Consider the following 25,047-nt stretch of genomic DNA (forward strand, 5'->3'; position numbering starts at 1 on the left):
TATTGAAACAAGTTTCACAGCATGCTCAAGTAATTCTCAAGGAAAAAAAATGCATTTATCTGAAGGTAAAACTGAACACAAGGAGCAGAGCTTCTCAGGGATGCAAGTGGTCCAGCTTTGTGTCAGGTAGCACCAGCAGCTGGAAAATTCTGGTTGGAGCAGAAACCCTTCAGGAAGCCAAGCCAGGAGGCATGTTGCTGTCTCTTTGGGAGCAAATGAAAATGGTCTGAGCCCTGTCTCTTCACAAAGAGCAGGCAGAGCCCTGCCCAGCTGCCCATGCCTCACAGTGCCCCAGCTGGCTCCAGGAGCTTCCTGGCCAAGCAGCAAGCCATCCCCCGGCACTGGTGTGGACAGCTTCCTTCAGCAAAGCTGTTTGATCTCAGCTTCCTTGAGGTCTGCTAACAAGCATGGGGGACAGCAACAAACCATCAGTACACCCTGGTTATATCCATCACAAATTTCCCTTTGCTGCCCTCACCTCTTTCTTTGCCCGTCTTGGCTTGTCTCACTGGTGTCTCTGGTTTCTCATTCAAACTTGAGTGGCCATCCACTGCATGCCTGTCCAGCAACTCACACAACCAGACCACTCATCTACCACAGGTCTCTGAGGAGATGGTGTGCTCAGAGGAAGATCAATTTTCTTAGCAAGGCCCTGTCATGGGTCCCTTTGTCCCCCTCCCTTGAGAAGGGTGAGGTAGGAGGGTTTGTGCCTTCTCTCACTGCAGGAGAGATGGAGAAGCAGGCAGCCAGGCAATAAGGATGTTCTGAGCACTCTTCTGAATCAGCTTGAAACCTCTTGGAAGAGACCAAAAATCTAGTGTGCTGCAGGGAGACACAAGGGGGCAACCAAATCTCTGCAGCAGCAGGGGCATTCTGGGGTGAATTACTTTACTCCAGCTGTAGAGCACAACCATCTATCCAAGCAGGAGAAGGTGAGGACATCCTAGTCTTTCTATAACCCGAAGCTAGAGTTTGGTTTTATGCATTAGCAAAATTTACCAGGTATGAGAAATCATGATTTAGCCACCGCAGTGTGGAATAATTGCTGGGTGTGACGTAGAAATTAAACTTATATTCACACTTTAAGAACAGCAGTGACAAAACCTTCAGAGTGGAATGCAGCTAATGTGCAACAAGTTTGTACCATAGCAATTGCCTAGGCAACCCAAGATGTTGGCACCATCAGGGGAACTTGGTGTGCTGACTCTAAGAGAAACTGCATGGAGGGCAGAGCAGAGTGGAGACACTGCTGCCACACTCTGTGATTACAAAGGGATCTAAAGCTACACAACATACTTCATAATATTGATAAGCTGCACATTTGATGCCCTGAGCAAACAGTCTGTCAAGTTTTGATGAAATGCTGTCCTCAGGCTGAACTTTGTTCATTATAATAGCATTATAATAGCAAAACACACCTCCATCTCAAAAGCTACACGTTCCCCAAGGTGCAACCACCCCTCACTGAGTTTGTGCGCTGAATTTTCTCTGGTATATACCTTTAAATGCAAAGCAAGATAATTTTGCACCAATCATGATAAAGGTCTGTATGACTAGAGTCACACAAGCTCCACCTGTAAAGTAAAATACTATAAAACAGTCTGAGAGAGGGCAGATGTCAGGGAAAAGACCGTCGCAGGGACGACCCCATTCCCCTGACCTTGGGACCAGTTGATGGGCTGAACCTCTCTTCCCCCGACAGCGAAACCTTTGGGTAAGATCTGAACACTCAGCTATCCCAAGTGCATCCCTGGGAAACTTAGGAATCTTTATAGAGTTGCTTTATTATCCCATGCGTGTGTAACCTGGTCATATTAATTTGCCTGCACGTGCTTCGCAGACAGTGAATTTATCCCCAGCAATCTAAAAGAATTTGTGCATCTGTTGCTTTAATAAATTACAGTGTTCATTAATCTGGCTGTGAGAGGTCTTGAACACGACCAAATTCCTGAGTATGGCCATGAGAGTCCACAGAAGGTGACCGGATGGACAGTGCAGCGTTAGCAGCGCGTCCCTCATCGTGATAGTCCAACAGAGGTACTGGGCACAACTGGACTATTAATGCCCAAGTGGGAACCAATCAGAATCCAAGCCCAGCTGCCCCCAGTTCCTCTAACATCTGAGGATAAGCTGGAACCAAAGAGGGTTTATTTTCTGCCAAAGTACTTTAACCCATCACACAACAGGCAGCAATCTGCAGTCTCGTTTCAGAGGACAGACCACAGTCACTCGTCCTCTCCCTGTCAGTGCACTTAATGTAAATGACAGTATTTCCGATCATCTTCTCCAGGAGCACCCTCAGCCCTGTACAGGGTAGATCCAGCTGGAAATGAGCTCGACACCACCCTGAAGGATGGGGAGACCTGGCTGCTTTCATGCATCCCCTCAAGTACACCACTCTGCACATCCTCTCTTTCATCCTGTTTTGCCAGGGTGAACAAGAAGACATGAGAACCCAAGTGATTTTTATTCTGCTTGGAGCACAACTGTACCTTTCCTATAACCTGCCAAAACTCCACAGCTTGAGAGGAAGGAGCCAAAAGTTATATACCAAAGAGGAAAAAAAAAGGCTTCCCAGCCCCACAGGCTACCAAAAGAAGCCATGCAGGGTAGCTTTACAAAATTGAAGATGGTGCAATGAAACATCTCTTTCCAACGCTGCCTTCTCCACTGTCCTCCCCTGCTGAGGCTCAGATTTGTTAAGGTGGCTGCAGACATGGGCAGTGTCCATCTCTTACCACCTCTCCTAGCCTGGTCGTTGGACTGCAGGGCATTGTCAGGAAGCCACTTGCTGACCCTGGCTGGACCATGCTCATGTTACATGTTTAGGAATCACTCAGAGGCACAGTGAAAGCCAGGCTGTCCCCTTCCCCTTTCCCTGCCTGTTATTTCTACACAGCAGGTCCACTGGCAATCCCTGGGAAGGGCTGGTCTGAGGGAAAGATGACTCTTTTTTGGCTTCTGTGGGATGCAGTAGAGATGCTGTAGAAAGATGCTGTAGAAATCACGAGAGGAAGCATCTCTACAACAGTCAGAGCCCTGGATTTTCAGCCTTCTTTACGCTCCTGATAACTCAGTTTTTCCATGCCTTCCTCACTCCTGCCAAAGGAAGAATCCCCTCTCCTGTCTACTGGCAGGTCCTGCCTGATTAGTATCAGTACCTACAGGTCCCCTGGGAACATGTCTCTGTCCTTTCCCATCTCCCCCTGCTCATGGTGCTTGCCAGGAGGGCCCAGGATGAAGGTGCACAGCCTTGGCATTTCCATGTTATCAACTCAGTCTCACTACTTCGAGTGTGCTGGTCCCACTTGGATAGACTGGGTTAACTTTGGTTCAGGAAAAGCTAAAACCCGGAGCCTTCCAAGGGGTGAAAAGGGGGTTTAACAGTCTGCAAAGGAGAACTGCATTGAGACAGAGCTTGAGATGGAATTAGATACCAGGGTGGTCAAGCGTGCATGTGCTCTGTGACTGCACCCAAGAGGGACCACGGGACATCTGAAGGTAGGCAACCACCAGGCTGCAATGCTGGTGGGACAGTGAGAGCAAGGGGCACTGAGGAGATACAGACAAATAGAGAGAGGTTCTTCCCACCCCAAAGTCATAATCTAAACTGCTTCTCCTTGATTCCCTATATAATAGATGGCACTCTGGAGGTGCTGCTTATCTGATCGTGGAGAAGGTATCTCAGATGTGTCAGGGAACTCTCATCCTAAGAATGCCCATTTCTCTCCACCTACTCTACAAGGAGTCTGGTTGACCAGCTCAGGCACAAATACCTGCAGTTGGGTAAGAGGAGCTCCAATCTCAGCCCCCTAAAGCAGCCGTGGATCCTAACTTGGCCAGTTGTATTATCATCCTAGGACTAGCTCCAGCAGCAGGAACTCCTATCACCCAGCTCTTCCTCATCCTGTCCCACAGTTCTCCCCTGATCGTATTCAACACCATCTCAAGAAACTGTGACTCTCCTTTAGGAAGCTGTGTGGTGGGCTCTGTCAGGTGTATTCCGACACAAGCTTGCTCCCATCCTTTACCAAATCTGGCCAGCCTCTTTGTTCTTAAGTATGACAGTATTTTTGTCTTCTTAAAACTGCTCTGCACTGTTAGAGGAATATACTGGCCAGGCAGCCTGCAGGTAACTCCTAGCAGGTCTGAGAGCTAAAACAAGACATAAAATACCAGTAGTTAGAGGAGATCTTTGAGAAGCAGAGTTGCTGTGCCTCTAATGAGAGACAAAGTCTTCATGTTCCCCGGGTCCCCAAGCCCTCTGCAGCTGCTGGCACATCCACCCCCAGTCCCAGCAGAGCAACACAAAAAAGTCCCCATCATCGAGGAGAAGTGCAATAGCTTTATCCCCATCTTGGCTGTAACAACCACCACCAGGTATGAAGGGAATCTGCTGAATAGACTCAATCTAAGCAGGTTCATTTTTTGCATAACTGGGTTTCTGGTGCCAAAAGCTTAACAGCTCCCTTTGGCCACCTGCAGTTTGGCTTTTTTCCTCGACATCTCAAGAGGAAGGAGAATGTTCTGGAGAACCATGGACAGCAGGGTCCTGCACAAAGCGATGGCAGTGGGAACCCAAGTGCAAGTGCCATGGTAACTCAGGCCTGGTTGGGCTCTGTGCATAGACAGAAGAAAGGCAGAGACAGGGAGACTGACAGCAGGCCGATGTGATCCATCCTGCCACTTCACCCTCACACTCATTCTTGGTTACTGGTGGTCATGCTACCCCTGGAGCTTGTTAGCTGGTCCCAAATGTCTTCTTCTCCTTTAACTGTGCAGCATCCAAACATCCCCAGAAATGCTGTGGTCTCAAACTGCGTGGGTGCAAACCCGCATCCCTGTGAACAGAGTACCCAAATCTTTTCTCCTGCCATCCCTTGGAGAGCTCCTGCATCTTGTCCCTATGCCCCATGTATCCCACTGCCTACCATCATCTCAGTTAACTAACGAGCTGTGCAACACTATACCTAGGCCTTCTGCCCTCCTCCTGCAGGTTATACAACCAAATACTCAGTTTATTCACTTGGTTACAGCAATATACTGTGATAGCAAGTTCTTTTTTTTCCTCACCTCACTGGGTAACTTCTTGTGTGCAGCTTATGGACCAACCATGTACACTTCTGGTGATCTTTGTTAAAAAAATAAACAGGCTCAGGTGAAAAGAAAGGTTACTGAAGAGGATCCATCTTATAAAAGAGACTGAAGGAGCTTGCATAGCCTTACAAAGCACAAGGTGTTGCTTTATATAATGACTCTATAAATACATTCAGGGATGTAGGATAAATAGCAGGGAGTAAGATCTATTTTTTAGAAGAAGACACTAGAACAAAATCCAAGTATGAATTTATTTCAATTGGAAACTTGTAGAATGTTTCCAAATAATCTGTGAGAACACAAAACATCTGGATATGCCACAGAGCTGGAAAAGGCCTCCTGGGTCACTGGCTGCGGCAGGCTCTACTCAGTCTTAAAACTGAGTAGTTTTTCATTTGTTCCTTTGTTTTAAAGTAAGCTCCCTGCTCTTTTCCCTTTCCACATCTGCATTGGGTGCCTGGGGGAGTGCTTTTCTCTCTCTTCACCATTGATTTCCCTTGCCTGGACAGGGTGGGCACACAGGGACATATCCCAGCATGTCGTCCTACCCCACCACTGCCTGACCTCCTCCTCCAGCATCTCCCCAGCCGACGCTGTTTGCTCCCACACGCTTTGCTTGGGGTTGTGTCTTGCAAAAGCACAGCTGCCCTGGCGAGTGAAGGAGGGAGTTTTGGTTTTTTTGCTTCAGCTGGGCAGGTCCCCAAGCCTAAAGACATCCCAGGCCCCAGCGAGGGAGGCTGACCCAGCAGTGCCCAGTGAGCTGCCTCAGTCCTGCCAGCGCAGGGTCCGCCCACCTGCCCCGTGGGTCCTCAGTGAAGGGGATGGAGCCCAGTCCCCCAGCACCGTGGCAGAAATGTCTAATTAGACAGAACAGAGGGATGGATATGAATCAGGGACCCTTCTACACAAGCATAAATTAAGGAAAGCCAAATATTTATTTTAAATGGCTGTGCCATATGCTGATGAAATGCTAATCTGCACAGAAAAAAACCACACCGTCAATTAACTCCCCTCACATTCACTGAGCTTCATCTTTCTGAAAAACTGTAACAAGGAGAAAATAAAATCAACAACATCTATTATAGACTCCCTTCCATAAGAAATTCAGGCAAGCTTAGGATGACATGGGCCAGTGCTTTACAAACTATCATTTGCAGCCCCCAGGAGCACCACAGGCTATTTGTTAAAGCCCTGCAAGAAGGCACTTAAGATAAACAAACTTGCTGTGTTCACAATACAGGGATCTTGGCCTCAGTAGAAAAAATACTAGGGGGCTGCAAAACAAAAGCAACTGGAAAACATTATTGTATGCTTTAAGATCAGAAACTGGAAGTCAGAGGGACAGTTCTGTCTCCTCCACTGATCCTAGGGCCTTGGGTGAGTGACTTAACTTCCACCTCTCTTCTCATCCTTCTACCTCCTCAGCTCCTCATAAGCATTTGCAGCATCTCTTCTTGTGCACCCAAGGGGTACCCAATACAAGAAAGCCCCAGGACCCTCCAGAAACACACGGCTATTAACATCCCCTTATTCTTCTAGCCCTCCAAAAATACTTTGGCCCCAGCACATCCCAAAGTTTGAAGACACTTTTAGAGGGGAAGCAGGTTATTAGGAAGTCAAATTCTATTACTTAAAAGGCAGTTTTTGAAGTGGCTGCAACAAGCTGGGCCTGGTGACTGGGAGGTTTTTAAGCAGCAAGGCTGGGTGACAAAACCTGTCAGCAGTGCCTGCAGTTGGCTCCCTTTGTTCACTGAGCCTCTTCCACCCTCTTACATACGTACTCCTCACTACCAAAGATGCAAAGACCACCTTTTTTTATCAACATGCATATTGCAGTGTTGTCAGCAGCTCTTTAAGGTTATTCCCTTTTTCTTCGCAGTTATATTTATAAACTCTGAGCAGAGTTGCTATGGTTTCTGCTACCACCAGTCCAATTGGTATTCACTGCAGTTCCTCTCACCTTCACCATTTGGGTGACCTTTACTTCACAAGGAAGATCTCATGCCATCAGCCCGTTCAATTAGATGTCACACAACACGCTGTGCAAGAACACCAACCGCTAAGCAAAAGAGGGCTCTGTGGAACCAATTCATCTGCAAAGACTGTCTGAGAGACAGATAAACAATGGTAATGATTTCAAAACAAATTGGAACCAGAAAGCACAGCCCAGCAGTGTAACTTCTAGACAAAAAGGAAAACCACAAAAAGAAGAAATTTCAGCTCCCAATGTCTTGTGTACTCCAGTATCTTCCTCTAGGCAAATATTTTTCTACCTTTCTTGCTCTTCAAAGTCAAGCTCAAAAAACTTTTACTTTCAAGACAGTTTCTTTGACATCAGTTGAACAACTTATGCAAGTGACTGCTCACAAATGACAGCAACACAGTCGTAATCCGGTAGAAAGAATTTCTCTCTTTGCCAAACTAATATTCTAAATATTATGTTTAAGCATCTTTGCACAAATCTACACTACTCACTGTATCTTCAGACAGCCAAGCAGGATGCAGGATGCTTTCCTCCAAAAGTAAGCACATAGAGCATAGGCTCAGCACCTTCATATACTAACCAGATCCTGGGATCACCAAAACTCTAACCCAGACACTGAAGAAAAAACCCCTGGCTTCTCCCTAACTGAGAGAAAATGTTCCTACTACAACAAAGAAGTCACAAATACACAAAAGCCAGAAAATCAAGCTTGAACATGATACAACCCTAACTCTGGCTGTGCAGTAGGAATGGGAACATCCCCACCCTTTGCCTCTTTGTAACAAAGCCAGAATATTTTTGATGGCATTTCTTTGGCTGTTGAGCTAAGTGTTCTTGCACTGGGCAACCAGGCTAGCCAAGACATCTCATCCCTTACACTTCTAATGCTAGTCAGGGCCTTCTGAAGAAGAGGAAAATTTCCTGGATCTTTCCAAGAATCCTAGATGTAGACACGTGTAGGAGCATGGCACTTTAGCTGATCAAAAGACAGCTCTGTACAGCACAAAAGAAGCTCCTCTATTATAGGAACTGAATAACTGTACGTGCGGTAAGTGGGTCAGAAGAACAGGTCACAACCAGAATACAAAAGCAGGATGGCTTAGAAATCAGGGAGGGTCAGGTGCCCCTGTGCTGTGGGAGGTGGGAACATCCCTTATTGCAGCAGCTGTGTTAGCCAGGGTTTGTTTGGAAGCTGGGCTCCAAAACACGGGTGATCTGCAGCTGCTGCCAAGCTTTCACACAGTGCTCTCGCGTAACACTTGATGTGAGCCAGGAAAAGGACCATGTGCCACACTTTGAACCGAAGCATCTCTCTGCCTTTGCTGTCCCCAACAATGGTGGCTTTATGCAGTCTGCTTTATTCCATCAGAAGGCTACTGAGGCTGCTCCTGCCTGGCTTGCCAGCAGCCTGCACCGACAGCGTTGCCTGGTGGGCAGCTCAAACAGAGCGGTGCTGCCACCCACTTCACACCAGCAGGTTGCTCTGGCACTCTCAGGCTCCTTGCATGCCCCCCAGCAGCAGAATGTCACCGGCGCGTTCACCACATACATCTGTCGCTAGAGTTTAAAAAAACATAAATCAATTTAAAATGTGATTCAGGGTGGCTTATTCCAAAAACAGACAAAAAACGTTCACTATTTCCTCTGCTGCTTCCCTCGTGCCTGGGCTGTACGGCGAGGTCTCTGCTCGCTTGATGGAAGAGTTCTTTAGAGCACATAAGCTCTTTCATCTTTAACATGATCAGAACAAGCCAGTGCAACTCTGCTATTTCACAGTCTCTTTTAAACTTAGGTGAGCTGAACTTCCTATGCAAAGATTTGACCTCTCTTGAAATCCCTTGATCAGCAATTTCCCTTGCTTGCTCTTTCATGCCTGAGGCCTTATGAAACACTGGAAACTACACATACTTTCATAAGGAAGTTAGTGAGAAAATTCATATAATCAACTCAGTCCCAAGAGACTTGGGGTCTCTTTCCAAGTTTGAAAGCTCTTTTCTAACAGAAGTTTTGCTCTTGAAAGTCTTCTGGTTAGCAGGCAGCTGATGATACAGCTTCTCTGGAGCCTGATTGCACTTACAGCCCAGGGGCAAGTAATAAAAAAGCCTGCCCAGCTCTGCTCTGTGAGGTCTGAATCAGGTGCTAACACCGAACATCTGCTGGGGCCTCTGCTCTGCTCTGCTCTCCTCCACTCCACCCCCCTCCTTCCATGTGCTGGGCATTGGAGCATTCTCCATTTTATAGCCTGTGGCAACAAAAGGCTAATTTAAGAGGGAAAGCATTGCAGACAGTGTTATCCAAAAAAACAGACTCTGCTTTAACTGCTCTCCATCCAGGACTTTGGTGAGTCCAACAGCACCGTGACATGCTGAGAAGATCTGCATTGCATGGCAGCCTTTGCAAACAGTTGCCAGCAAAGCACTGGCAGCCCAACCCAAGCGAGACAAACAGACTCTACATGTATGTTTATTACTTCATACAACCAAATCTGTTATTGTGCAAAAATTAACAGTGCCACCCAAGAGGGCTTTCACAGAGGTTTAGAAAGAGACACGTAAACACAGCTTTAAAACATGTTTTTTATGTAGTTTAGGTACAAACTCCTGAAGCACCACACCTTATGTGCGTATATCTACACAGACGTGTGCACACGTACTTTCATCCACATACAGACACAGAGAGAGCACACTGTTGCAGCAGGCTGTGATATGCTCAGATGTGGCTCTCTGAGGAATCCAACATCCCTACACAAGGGCTTCCACCAGTGGGAGAGGAACTGGACTTATGCTGGTCTGTAAGCTGATCCTTAGGGCACTGAGTTGCTGCCAGTGTTGGCCTGACCTTGCTTCCCTGGTTGCTCCTTGCTCCATCTTGCTGGCTCCCTGCTTGAATTAATAACCCAATCTCCAAGCACACCTTGTTGACTGCCAGCATGATCTGGTAAAGATGTACGGGTCAGCATACGGCTCCAGATCCCTACCCTGAGAAGTCTCAGCTGGGGTGGTCTCTGTCTTGCAAGGTGCCCAATCTAGCTGGGCTCAAGTCACAGGTGTAATGCTTGGGAACAACCATTGTACATACAAACATCTACAGCCTAGAAATGTTCACTTTTCTGTTCTGCAGCAGTAAAGGATGAATGGTTCTGTACAAGAAAAACATATTTTGGGTAGAAATTATGACTTTTAGAGAAAAAGACCACAGGTCTTAAATAATTCCTACTAGCGAGAATATCTGGTACAGTGAACTGTGATTAACATGCAAGGGGAAAGTTTAATGCCTTAAGGTAGAAGGTTCATTAAAAAGCTAAGGAAAGACATTTTTGCTAAATGCTCTGCCTTCGTCAGCAGGAAGGCCAGTGGTGCTTGCACTATGAAACTGAGGAAACTGGAAATTAGACCCTTCTAAGCAGCAACTGCTGAATCCCAGCAGGGCTCTTGGGTGGATGAACAGGGTAAGGTATTGGCATTCACATCTATTCCCTTCTAGATCGTGCTTCTGTAGCCTAAGTTCCTCAGGCAGCAATGTCCTCTCTAGTGAGAGACCCTGAAGTGCTAATCTGGCATTAGCCACAAGATTTACCGATTTCTGCTGAAGTAAGACAAACAAACAAAAGAGTAAGGGCTGCAGCCTACAGCTTTCATAAGGAAGAAATGACAGACTGCAAAGATGTTTTCAAAGCCTTCTCTCTATGAAGTCCAGTTATTCCCTTGGAGGAAGAGACTAACCCTGGTAGGAATTCAGCCAAAATTATAAAGAGTCAACCCCTCTTCTACTCGCTCATCTTCCAGTGCAGAGAAAACTGTTCCTTTTAGTCTGACAGCTGCAGGTATAGTGAATCCCACAAGGGCTCTACTGTGCAGTTAGTGCAAACTGGTCAGGAAAGGAGCAGCTGGAGCTTTTAATCTTCCTACAGGTAAAGGGGTAAAAGCTGATGTTCTTCCTGCAGTAACCTGCCTGTCCAGGAGTGTAACAGGGCCTCATGCTATCCAGTGGAGATGCTCTGTCCTTCAAAAGATTACAACAGCAGCTGTACCTCAACCAGTCTCAGAGCCCTAGAAGGCACTTTATGGAGTGCCACACAGAAACACGCTTCTTAAGCCACCATTGAGTTCCATGTCAAGCGCAAGACTGACAGAATCTCCATGGTGTTCCTCCATGTAAATTGGGACAGCCCTTTAAAATGACAGCATCAACCCAAGATGTGGTCTTCACAGAGAAAGACAGAAAAAGGAATACGGACAGACAAAACAGCAACAGCAAAAGAGCTTTACAAATGGCTCACGTAATCAGACCGACGCTGCAAAGCTGTCCTGCATGTGTCCTGACAGCCCCTGCTACTGAACAGCAGACATGCTTCAGCAGCATTTGCCTCAGTGGTTCACATGCCATGGCCCAAGGACCCATGTGCTGAATTGCTGACACTATTGGGATATTTCAAGAACTAGCAAAAAGGAGCAAATAAGGATACATTTCCATGCAAAGGAGGTATTATCTTTTTCATACTCCAGCCTTCCACATCCAGCTATGCCACTAGGATTCTCAGCAGAGAGCTGAAGGATAGAATACCTATTGAACCACACAGCAATTCACATCCACCAAGATACTTCAGGCCTAGCTCACAGACTAACAAAAGTCAGAGAGCATGCATATTCCTCTGTAAATTTAGCCTCTTCTTCTTATTCCTACCATGGCAAACCTTCATATGTCAGACTTGCAGGCCAAGTCCATGAGTCAGCATGACAGTTATACTCCAGAGAGAAGATGTCTCATGCTAGAGATTATAACTCAACCCTTCTCATCCCTGTATTTGTACATGGGAAGGGAAGAATCAGGTAAGTACATAAATGAGATTGTACAGATTATTTTCCCCTAAATAATTTATAATTTTTTAAGAAATTTAAATTTTTTTTTAAAAAAAGCATGAACAGTTCTACAACATAAACAGATGCAAATTCCATTGCCTAGTAAAGTTAGGAAAGAGTTCATGTCTAATCAGAAGAAGTGGATGTCCACAGCCACGTGTTTTAAGGACAGCCATGTGTTTGAAAGACAGCCTTGATAGTAGTGTCTTGACTGTATTAAATTCTCAGTACTTTAAAATAGTAATAGCAATAATATCTAAACAGCACAAAGTATAGGATGATTCATAAGCATAAAAGTGCAAAACGTAACTTAAGTCAAAGTGCCTACTGGTGAAACTTCAAAGTGTCTACCAGTCAAAGTGGTACAAACCATATTCAGAGACCAAGCATAAACTGGACTGAACCTAAGTGAGGCCCTTTTCATTTCCTGTCATTTCCATCAGAATTCACCACAGGTGACATCAATCCAGCCTGAAGTGATATCGATTCCAAATGGGTGTACATGAGAAGAGAGCCAAGCCCATGTCTTGCTGGAAGACTGATCCTCATTTCCTCTGTGTAATGCCAATTAATCCACAGGCTTTTCTCTGAATATCCAACCAGAGAGAGAGGACAGTAACTTCAATGCCATGTTCAAGGGAGGCAGAGTTAGCAGCTCAACAGAAAAGAAGCACTGAAGAGGAGAGGGTACAGTGAGCCCTTATTAGCTCCTCTGGAGTCACATCTTCCAGCTGATTTATTGATTCCAGCCATGGAAGGTGACTATAAGGAGGTTAAGTAACACTGCTCTTCATTGGACAAAAAATAAGATGACCCTCACAAGTATAATTTTCCCTTCCTGTTTGTCGCATTTTACAATTTCAGAGATAAAACATCTTTTATAATAGCAGCTCAATATTGTGTTCATTTCTTTTAAAGGCAAATTAAGTTTAAAAGATCTTGTCACCAAGAAGGGGGTGGGATTGGGGCAGAGGCAGACCTTTTATTAAACCTTTAAAAAGATTTCTAACTCATTTTGCAAGTGAAAACAACAAAAGCCATAAAATTCTAGCAAAGGAGAGCTGTCACTGAGATTAAGCAGATCCAAACTCCACCATCCATTTTTCGTACTTCTCTAGGTCTGCAGCTGAAACAGATTTGGAGATTTTCTTCAGAGCCAGCTCAAAGTCCCCCTTGGTAACAGGCATTTGAAGCTCCTCTTTAGAAAGTGCACGAATCTCTTCTGGAGTTAAGCCGTTAATACGTCGTCTCATTGCCATTAAAGAAGCATCCCTGGAAATACAGGACAATATATGGGAGCTAATTGCTAGCAGCATGTGCTTTAAGCCTATGAATTTTGATTGTATTCTCTTGCTAGAAATCACTGGCAGGGACACTTTACAGAGCATTTATTTACCACAGAAGATGCGGTTCACATCTTTCTTAGCTACCATGCTCCCAGATCCCTACATTAATTCAACAAAAAGAATGCATTGGCACCAAAACCCATTTAAGCATATGGTAAATGTGCAGAGATAATTAAAACTATAAAACTGAAAACCTTTAACAATGATTCATAGAGATGAAATTTTACAACTTCAGTGCAGGAAAGGGCAGGGTGGGAGATGAACTGCACTCAAAGACTTTTTTTTCCTTTAAAGTAGTCTGGATTTTCCACCCCCAGCCCCTTAGATTTCAACCTTCTCCCCACTGTGTAGCCCAAAAAGACAGTCAGCAAGTGCTGGGAGTGCAGCCCAGCTCCGTTCCCTGCTCGAACACAGCACCTGAATCTGTAGAGTGCACAGCTGGAGGCATCAGACACCGGCATCACCTGGCTCTGCGGGACTGAGACCACCAGTGCCTGTGCCTCCTCATGCTCTACCTGCTCCACGACTCCTCCCCAGCCTGGATGCTGCCTGTGTGGCCCACTGGCAGAGACATCACTGCTCATTTCTCACAGCACAGCCCACATGCAGTCTGAAATTACATTTTCCCCTTCCCCAGATTTTTCCCGGCAAGGGATAACACAGGCCTCAGGGAGAACAGGTAATTTAACTATTGCGCTGCGTGACACACACCAAGTTTTCAAAACCATGGAGACATTTCACAATTACAGCAAAGCAGCAGGGGAAGAAACAAAATTCCAAACCATGTTCTTAAAGGATCAGTTTCTCTTGGTAGGGATTCTGACGTTGTAAGGGATGTAGAGTTCCTACTGATAAGTTTTTATAAATAACCTATTCTCCAAAAGAAAAGCCCCATTTGTCAAAAAAGGAAACAAACAGTGGGAACAGGATGGAAATAAACTCAGTATTAATGCTATAAACTATCTGTATTACCCTTGCACCTAGACGATTGGGGCTGAAACCGAGACTGTGCTGTACTGGGGGCTGCTCAAACATGCAGCAAATAGAAGCCCCAAGGACATTCTGTGAAAGGTTCCTTTGCATCACAAAATTCTACCTCTTCAACTCATGGGATTTAAAAAAAATAAAATATCCAAACCTGATTTGCACTGTATTAACAAATATTCAGTAAATGCAAACAGTGGTAACATAAGATTTGCTCAGACAATTTTTTTTTTCTCCTCAGAGTCAAGAAAGCTGAAGCACATCTCATACAGACTCCATAGTCTTTAGGCTGCTTCACATGACAGTTACATCTGGTTCCAGCCAATAGATTTAGGCCTCAAACAGTCACTGTTAACATGGCTTCAGCGGTAGTGGGTATTGCCTTCTATCAAATAATGTAAATTATTATGTTCCATGTAGTTTTATTTGCAAATTAAGGGGCATGAGATACCTGCAAACGTTAGTGATGTCAGCACCAGAGTAGCCTTCAATCTTCTCAGCAATTTCTTCAAGGCTGATATCAGGATCCAGTTCTACTTCCCGAAGATTAATCTTAAGTAATTCTGCTCTGCCTTTTGCTACAACATAAAAATACTTGTTTGAAGACTTGCAAGAATAACATTAAAACCAGAAATTAACACAACTTAGATTTTTCAGTGAAACGTACAAACAAAAGAGGCTTAATATAAGAAAACAGACAGAACAAAACATAGTAAAGTGTCCAATCAAATACAGCAAAGTATATGGTTAAAAGTAGTGTATCAAAACTGTATAGTCTTGAGACAAATCCCAAAGCCATATGTCTTTAAAAATGTCTGTTATGTCTCAGGTGACAAAGCATTTGGTCACATACTACCCAAGGGCACAAAAGCACAAATGTCTGCTTACTCTCACATCCCTTTGGATTCACTTGTTGTTCAAGTGTTTGATTGCATATTATTCACAAAGTTTCATTAGAACCACAATAAGGATTGTATTAACAGAGCTTCAGACAGCACAAATCCCTTAACAATAGGCTGAACTTTAAGCATATGTTTAAGCACTTCACTCAGCTGGGACCCAAGAAAGCTGCTGAAGCCTGATAGAAAACAGATACATTAATACAGTAAACATAGTAACATATTTACAGTACAAATGTCCTGGTATCCAGCTTTCAGTCCTACATGCAGGTTGCACAGGGTGATTACCAGCTGCAAAAATGAGCACTTATGCAACCAGTTAACCATTTTTCTTGTACAGGGCATGTGCATATGTGCATTTGGGTACATATGTTAAGCAGCGTAGGCTTGTAAGAGGGAATTCACATTTGACAGTTTAGGCCTCAGTGTTACTCTTCACAAGGGTGATAAAGAAGGGGACAAGTCCTTTCCAGGCTTTTACAGTACAGAAAAATATACCAGTTCAGCATCTTTATTTCCACAGTGACCAATTTTTATGACCTAGAAAAGAGGACAAACACAACAAAAGAAATAACAGTAGGAAAGGCTAGAAGTCTTATGGAAGTGTCCACACTTATGCTTTATTTATTGCTGTCCCTAATTAAAAAGAAGGGGGAAGGGAAATGTAATAGAAATTGCAGAGCTTGTCTAAAGCTGCTTTGCAGAACTGTCAAGAATATAGAGTTATCAATCACACACAACCGGTGCTATAAAATGGGGATTTATTTACAGAGCACAATGTACATACAGCATACCTGCAGAGATCACCCTGTGTCAGAGAACATCTAATGTGTCAGAGAACTTCTATTCTTTGCTATAGGGCTAAGCAAGTCCTTGCACTACTTTCAAAATGAAACACAGTATATACTTCCATCGAATTCTACAATACACTGGTGTATATTCAATTAAAATGCCTGACCACATCAAACCACACAGCATAGTTATAAACGCATCACTCAGACTTGCCCAGAACATCTCAACATTCTTATTTCCAGAACAGATGCAACAGAAAGTAAGATGGAAAATAAAACTGGAGCATGTCTCATATGTTGTCCAGGGTGTAATACACTGTGTCAGAAAACAATCTGGTTTAATTAGGAACAAGAGCAAGAGCTGATAGGTTTTTAAACTAATTGGTCATAAAGACAGGCATCCTGTTAGGAGCTGTTACTGCCTGTAAGCAGCAAAGACAAGATGTAGAACTATTAAGTTTCCTTATACCTGCTAAACTCAATCCCAACTGCTGTCACCACGATCACACATCTTGTTATCTTGAGTGCTCATGCAGGGAAACGAGGCACCCGCTGTACCAAGAAGAAATGAAGCTATGCAAACTTCAAATGATAGGAATCTCAAAATTAATAGGACAGGTGAATGACAGCTCAAAAAGACAATACGAGCCGACACATCTCAGGGCAGGAAAGCAATCAGCCTGATGCATTCTGAGTGACTTGAAGCACAGTCATAAAGGCAAGCAAGCAGTGATTTACAATGAACTAAGCCTGTAAGTGAAAATTCATGGATCCACTTCTTTGCATTTGTCTGCAAGGACATGGAGTGCATTTGCGGTACGTCTGGACATGTCGAAAGGCTGCCTGTGATGATCACTCAAGGATTGACTGTTAAACATTTAAAATAATTCTAGGCTCATCAAAACTAACTGTCTTTCAAAATGTAAGAACCCATCAACAGGCCTGAAATGAAATAGCGCAGTTCTTTGTTTTTAAGCCCCCAAGCAGGGAGTATTTTTTTTCCTTCTCTCACTTTCTTTAAAAATAAAGCAACCCAGGCAGTTGATTAACCACTTCATTTCACTGCTCATCACAAAAACATAAAGATTCCTCCCCAGCCAAACAGTCCTGCAGTTGTCCTAAGCTTATCCTGCAAAGGTCATTTCAAAGGAAAATTCTCATAGCAAACATACCTGTGGGCAAAGGTATATAAATCCTCTTCTCCAGTCTCCGTCGGAGAGCTTCATCGATATCCCAGGGAAAATTTGTAGCTGCTAACACCATAACCATCTTGGAAGGGTCATCATTTTCCAGAGTACCACCTACCCCTGCAAGAACAACAGTTAAGAGAAATGTCACTCCACAGCTCTTACTGATTGAGATACTTGCTAAGAAATACTGCACAGACAAACACTACAAAAACCTGGATGAAGCTAAGCAACAGCTAAATGTAGTCCTAGTGCTGTTTTCCAACCTTACTATAGCTTAAGTGTGACAAGACCATCACTGTCGCAGAGAAAGGGACAGTTTTTGCTGAGTCAGGGGAAGGCTTTCTTTGACAGTGCTAATAACACAGTCATACACAACTGTAGCCCAACCAGTCCCTCTGAAAGCACCATCTCTGTCAAATCTGGCCATAGAAGAAATAGGAATCACTCCTTGGCCTCCCAAATGAGAACTGCAAAGCAACTAGAAAGAAATTATCACTAGGGGGCAAAAAGTTGCCTGCCCTGAGTTTACCACAATGAAGCCGCCCATTTGAGGACTTTATAAACAGTAGTTAAACAACAACTGCAATACAGAGGTGGTTATCAAACCACAATTTTCCTTAGATGGTCTTTCTCATTGGATGCATCTGCACAGAAAAGGTCCTAAATCTGACTAAAAAGGGTAATACTAGCTGCCACCACAGAATACAGCAAAATCAGATCTCTCAGTGGGGTCCTGGAGGTGGACACTCTAGCAAAGGGTTGAAATTTCATTAAAAATTAAGACCCATACTAAACTGCACAAATCTCCATTATCTGCTTCTCCTAGAGCCTGTGTCTCTTGAATATGAGTTTTCAATTTGCGATCAAAATGGCCATTTTAGAAAAAAATTAAGGAGAACACCCTTTTCAGTCATCTGCCTTTGAACACTCCAAAAATACACTACTCTCGAATTCTGCCTTATTTTTCCCCCATCCATATAGTTGGGTTTTACGGATTGCTCACGTTCTTACATTCCCACTGGTAAAGAAACAGCACCCCAGCCCCAAACTCAGATCTAAACACTTGTTACCGTCCATTTGCACAAGCAGCTCTGACTTGACTCTGCGACTCGCCTCGTGTTCGTCGGACGTGCCTCTGCGGCTGCAGATGGAATCTATCTCATCAATGAAGATTGTTGTTGGAGCATAAAACCTTGCCTTTATTCAAATGAAAGCATCACTGTTAAGGCTCCAGCAGCAAGAACAGGCCCTCATCAGACCATGATCCAGTCCCACTAGACATACTACATACATATCTTTCCTGCCTCTCACAAAAAATTAATCCAAGATCTTGATTTACAAACTGTTTGGCATATGGTTAAGCTTGAACTGTACTACTCAAGTAAGGGATATTTCTGTGCTGGTTTTCTTCAGCAACTAGTCTTCCAAAGGACAAAAAAGAATACAATCAAAATACAGGCAGTTTTTCCTGTCCAGGTTTTTCCATGGCAAGTGGGAAAGCCCAGGGGACAGAAGAGAGCTCAGCTTGTTTCAACAGAGACAGGTTTTAACTGAGAGTTCAGTAGAAGTACAGCAAGGATCCTGAAAAGGTGAATGACCCTTCAGCACATGTCCACATGTCCTTCACACATCCTGCATGATGGACTGCACTCAAAACTTCACCAAGGGGCTTGTGTCCGTTCAGAACAGAAACCAGAAATAAAACATGTATTGCTTCCAGTTCCCAATCCCTTCTAACTTCAAATCTACTTCCTATGGGCTTATCCCACAACAAAATAAGAACTGAATTTCTGTCAAGGTCACAACTCTATGTCTAGTCTGGAAAATGTCATCTCAACATGGGTGATGAACCATTTCCTTCTTAATCCTCGATGACATATCAGAAAAGGATGGAAACACAGAGACTGTGCTTTTCTATCCAGTTGAGGGGGCATCAGTGCAATGAACTCCATACTTCCAACATGCTACTAGAGAGGCAGTAAACCAAGGGAGATGTCCCTTCTGGCCTTAGCAATCCCCAGATCACATCATTGAGAACATACCATTTCAAACAAGAGGCGGACCAGCTTCTCAGACTCGCCCCTGTATTTAGATGTCAGGGTAGAGGAAGACACATTGAAGAATGTTGTTCCACATTCTGTAGCAACAGCTTTTGCTAGCATTGTTTTGCCAGTGCCAGGAGGACCAACCATCAGCACGCCCTGAAAGGTAAAAACAAAGGTAAGGAACAACAAATAAAGAAACTGCAATTGGTGCCACATCTTGATTTTATCTGAGATCTGGTTTTTAATTGCTTAATAACATAATTGCCATCAACGGAAAACAACAGACAAGAATCCTGTTTTTGAGAACAGTGTGGAAATGCTCTAGGATTTATTTTTACCACTCCACTGAAGTATGAATCACAAAAGCCAGTAACTGTTGCTATCACCTATCACCTGGGAAGAAGACAACACATTTACAGCCCTGAATCAGACAGAGCCTGGACTCAAACTTAGGCCTTTCCCTGCTAACAAGGGTCTGTACATGCAGATGAAGAGACTGAATTTTTAATTTTGGAACAAAGGCCCCTTCATGAAAAAAGCTTCAGAGAAACCAAAATACATTTGCAGATAATTGTGTTCCCTCAGTAGAGCATTTTTTCTGTAGAAAGGCATTCTGTAAAAAAAAAATAAAAAATGCTGATATATGTATATATAAAAATCTAGATTATTTTTACATTTAAGTATGAATGAGAGAATTCCCTGGAAACAAGGGTTTGTCATACCATTTAATTTCTCCATTTCAGTACTTCTATGGCCATATTATTGCATTTCAGCAATTCCTGAAGGAAACACTGTCCTCTCCACAGTGTTGGATGGCAGAAGAGCAGTGCTATTTCTGTTTCACAGATAAGCAACTGTGGCTCATGTGGACTACCACTCAGTCCCACAAATAGCCTAATATGAGTCTCAGTGATCATTCAGAAAGCTTTCGAACTAAAATGGTTAAATCCCAGGTTGGCATCCTCACCATCAGACTGTCTTTCCATCTGTGGTCTATCTGAAAGAGAGAGTAAGGAGTACACATCTCTGCAGCTCATCATATTTACCCATCGTTACTCAAGCGCGTTTTAGACACACAGTGTTCTCAGGACCCATGTTGAGATAGTGGCACTGAGACAACCGATAATTATCACTCTTGATAATATTTTTAAATACGGTTGTCTTTATGGATAGTGTTTCCAACCCTTTCAGCAACAGTGCTGCAGAAGGACAACACACTCTTACATCCCTGTACAGCACTATGAAGATGGAGCGCTCAAGGTGCTTGGGGTTTTTTCCCCTCTCTCAACCACAAGGTCTTATTACAAGAGCTTCCTCAAGTAAAGCTGTACTGTGTTGCAAGGGTAATCAAATTAGCTAGAATTAGAATTGCACATCATAATGTGCTTTGCAATTAATAACTTACATAAAATGCCACAGCAATAAAATATCTGTTAAAGGCAAGCCACACAGCAAATTAGATTTCATCTGTTCCTCACACAAATTTACCTCAAAAAGCACAAAGAATGACATGGAAGAGATCTATAAAAACAAATCAACCGGGAACGCAATTATTAAAAAATGTACAATTCAAAAGCAATAGCCTCTCTGTATTCCATTTTCCATTAACTCTTAATACCTTTATTGCCATTTAACACTTGGCTAATGCAAGCTCAATATACATTCATTGGTAAATTAATTCAGAAATGTTCAGTCTTCATTCATACAGATAACAGTCCAATGTCACTCCTCAGGCTGCCCAAGGTTTCGTAAGCTCCAGAGCAGCAAGCATAAAAAATAAATGGACTCTTTCTCCCTGTGAACATTCAGACATATACTGTAATTTGAGTTGCTGCATAGTCATACTGATATTATAATGACGTTGTAAGTACAACCCTGGAGTAACTGGGTGAAGATTACTCAGCCTGTAATATGCAGGTGAGAGATGACTTAGTGTTCTCTCCAAGTTTCAAATGTGTTTATTTAATATTTTAAAGCAAGCTTCACCCCAACTCAAAGCACACTTGACCATTTTTTGACAAAATATGTTTACTGCAGGATATATTTGGGATATTGCTTTGGTCCTCCATTATTAAGGAAGGTCAAATTCTGGCTTCAGCTACACATGCCGCTCCCTGCCAAAATCAAAGCCCATGGCTCTGCACCTCCTGTGTAACTAGTACAGTGAGCACATGATACTGGAGCCATTAGATATGTACATAACACAGGTGCAAAGTAGCCATGCTAGGTGTAAGGCCAGAGAAAAACCAAGCACTCTGGGGATAAAGATGATAGAAGTATCCATTAAAAAAAAAAGGAAAAAGAAATGAACCTGAGTCCTCAGTAAAACAAGATGAGCATGGTTTCAAACAGGAACACATAGGATCAAGTTGCTCTTTCTCTCTGCAAACTAGGAGGCTGCCACTTACTCACTAGTTAAAATCCTTGACAAACACAAAGACTTCTTTATTCTTCCTCTAAGGCTCTGTTAATCCAAAGTATTCCAGTAAGAAGCTGAAATGCACCACAGGGAGTAAATGTTTTGATGAAATCACTGCAGGGTTACTTCTTGTTGTTGTAACAATCACTACCAGAGCAGTGGGAAGCACAGCGAGCAACCGCGCCTTCTTGGCACAAAACTGTTCAGAGAAAAAGAAAGAGCAAGCCCGGGGACGCTCAGAAACCCGAGGCTGCAGCTACACAGCACCTGTGTTCCGTCAGGGAAGACAGCTGGCTCCTTCATACAAGGCACCGACCCCTGAATGCAGGCAGAAACTGTGAGGGCTGCCTTGGGAATTGTTCTCAGGAGAGTCTGAACATCCAAAAAACAGATTTGGCTGCCTTTTCCCTGAATTATTGTCCTGAATGCCTAGGCTCAACAAATGCCTGCTGCTACACTGATTACTGCAAGAAACAGTCTTTCCTTCAAAACTTCTCATCCTTGTAGCGCAGTCAGAGGTCAACAGTAGGGAAAATGCATGCTGTTCTGTGTGAAAAACAAATTCAGAAGAGTTACAGCTTCACAAGTCACCACGGAAAAGGCTAACAATGAAGACTCTTCATGGACTCATCAGAAATCAATTTGCATTTCAGACTGAAAAGAGGAAATAATCTTAGAAAATTTTTCCATGTCTGCAACCACCTAGTTTTCCTTCACTGCTCAGTAGGAAAAGATAATCTCATGCATGAGAGGGAGACTGTAACTCTGCAAAAAAACAAGCTATTCTTTCTTTATCCACTGCCACAATACTTGGAGACAGGGCCAGTGGCACTCTCCACATTCCCTGCAGCCTGCTGAGCTACCTGCCTTAAAGACAGATGGCCATTACATCCTCTAGGTAGGTTAAGTGAAAAAAAAGCACAGCAACTCTTAACTCCCTTCAAAGTTTTTGAAACTGGACAGGAGACTCTGTAGTCTACAGTAAGGGTATGGATCAACTTCCTCTATGCCCAGAGGAAAATAGAGAGATTCTCTTGTTAAAAAGACACTAAAATCTCACCCTGCACTGGTAACCCATGACATCTAGGCTCTGTCCAAGCTGGTATCTTGGTTAACTTTAAAGTTAACCTCAAACCCACTAGTACCAACCACAAGCACTCTAAATCCCAAAGGCCATATAGCCTGGGGCTACATTTGGGCTGCTCCCCTGCAACTCACTAAAACCTTCACTAACAGCCTCAAGCAGCAACTTCCCAGCTCCCCCTATGAGCTCCCACTCTATCCGACTTCCCCTCTTTAGTGTCTGTAGTTACAAGCATCAAGAATAAGAAGTCTTCCACTCATCAGTTCCTGCAGGCTTTGCTTCATAAATCAGCAGAATAATAGGGACCTAGGACTGGCTTAGTCTGGAGGAGGACAGCTTTGAGGGTCAGACCCAAGTATAAGCCAGAGAAGTACAAGGACCAAGCAAGAAAACACAGGGCAAGGTCTAGTACAATATCTGACATGCTGCTGAACCAGCGCCCTAAGCCACAGAAACGACAGCATTCCCTACACATGCCATTGCCCTGCAGATGCAGAATAACAGACAATCTGCAAGTCTCTTTTCCCCAGTAATCCTTCCAGTAACCAGAAAGCCCTTGTGTTGTGCCTGTTTATTTCCAAAACAACTGTCACCCCATTCCACAACAAAAGCAAGATAATTTTATTTTCTGTTCACAGAAATGCTCAGCAACATTCTCCCTCCTCTTCCTTTTTAGCTCTGAGCAAGGCCCAGATTGGGCTCATCTCTGGTCCATCACCCAGGCCAGCTTCCGCCTATATCCCTCCTGCTGCCCACTTGCAGCTCATTCTCCCACTTTTAATTTCCCGCACTCCAGCAGTAACTATGCCCAGTTGCAATTTTAACTGCAGAGCTAAATCATCGCTCAGATTAGTCCCCTCTCTCCCTGCTTCCTTGTACCACCCAGCCTACAGCGTGCAGGCTGAGGAAGATACAGTGGCCACATGTGGAGTAAACAGTCCAAGAACTCCTTTCCTGGGTGAAGTGTGGAGGAGTGGCCACCATGATCCTAAGCAGAGCAGTCTATGGAGCATTTCTGCATCTGTCAATATACCCTACATGCTTGCTCACATGTACAGGCTGAAATATAAAAAGTATTATAATCTCACCAAGCTATGACTGAGTAAACAGAAAATAATTCATTATTTACTGTAAAGCCTGCATACACTTTCATCTGTTTCTTTCACTGCATTTTACATCAATCATGATGAGAGGATTTAGCAAACAAACTCCTGATCCTTCCCATTTGCCTTTTTAGCCTTCTGCTGCAGGCATCCACACACATTACAGCAGCAGATATATGTAACTACACCTTGCCATTTAGTAAAACACCACACAGTTCCCACCTTCCAAGGTCTTCTGATCCCTTTGAAAAAATCAGGCATCCACATCGGAAGAACAACAGCTTCTCTTAGCAATTTCTTGGCTTCTTCCAAATCTGCTATGTCATCCCTGTGCAAGATGGAGAAAGTCATATAAGATTCCCATACAATAATATTATTTATTTATTTATTTATTTAAAAAAAAAAATAGAAAAGCCTTTCACTTAGTACCATCTTTTTCAGCATGCCAGTGTATGCCTCGTGAGGCATAATATAATCCTGTGACATAAAATTGAATATGGCATTGAATACTTTTGGAAGGTAGGGAAAAAGTTATTTTCAACTCAAGTTATCCAGAGCTGCTTAATTAAAAATTGTTTTGGATAATGTGAATACCAAAGCATAACTTTAAACTTCTCTGGAGTGTACTTTCATTTCAGCAGTACTTGTAATGGATGCACTGCACCAGTTAGCGACAAAAGCTTAACTGTAATCAAATTAATAAGCTGTTAAAACCATAAGACCTTGTTTTGCTGATCTGTAGAAGATTATAATGGCTTCCTGTTTTAAGAGTTAGAAGAAGGATAACTTCTTTGCGTCTCTACACTAGCAAAAACACTCAAATTGAGAAAATTGTCATACCAATGAATATTTGGATTCCTTGACACAATGTCTCTTTCAAGAGCTTCGACCAAGTCTTTATCATAACCTGCTCCATCAAATTTTGGAATTTCCCCATCACCAACTTCTTGGGTTATTTTCTTTCCCTAGAAGTGAAAGTCATAAAGGCTTGTAAGGACATCATTCATTCAAACCAATCCTTTACTAGCAATATATGGCAGCATTGTCTGGTTCTACCTCTGTAGGTGCCACAAGAATGTATCAAGCTTTAAGACAGCTATCTTAACACCACGATGGCCAGCAAAACCAAAGTGTTCACACCCAACACTCTACAAAGAGTCCCCGAACACCTGTGGTTGCTTCCATCACAACAGCATCATGCTTCCTTCATAGATGCAGTTCACAGTGATAAAACTGCATCAGAACA

General features: G+C 43.5%; 1 protein-coding gene across 10 annotated transcripts in view; it reads right to left on the reverse strand.

The window, feature by feature from the left end:
* Positions 1-9,643: 9,643 nt before the first annotated feature.
* KATNAL1 (katanin catalytic subunit A1 like 1) overlaps positions 9,644-25,047 on the reverse strand; it is a 51,325-nt gene continuing 35,921 nt past the window's right edge. For all 10 annotated transcript variants that reach the window (XM_051644055.1, XM_051644037.1, XM_051644073.1 and 7 more), the window contains 7 exons: positions 24,642-24,766; positions 24,024-24,129; positions 19,193-19,351; positions 18,221-18,347; positions 17,133-17,267; positions 14,722-14,848; positions 9,644-13,212 (listed from right to left, as the gene is read on the reverse strand). In XM_051644055.1, the coding sequence (XP_051500015.1) occupies positions 13,014-13,212; positions 14,722-14,848; positions 17,133-17,267; positions 18,221-18,347; positions 19,193-19,351; positions 24,024-24,129; positions 24,642-24,766 (978 nt within the window). In that variant the 3' untranslated portion in view covers positions 9,644-13,013. The remainder of the gene's footprint in view (positions 13,213-14,721; positions 14,849-17,132; positions 17,268-18,220; positions 18,348-19,192; positions 19,352-24,023; positions 24,130-24,641; positions 24,767-25,047) is intronic.

The sequence above is a fragment of the Apus apus genome, chromosome 1 (assembly GCF_020740795.1).
Source record: "Apus apus isolate bApuApu2 chromosome 1, bApuApu2.pri.cur, whole genome shotgun sequence".
Lineage (NCBI taxonomy): Eukaryota > Metazoa > Chordata > Aves > Apodiformes > Apodidae > Apus > Apus apus.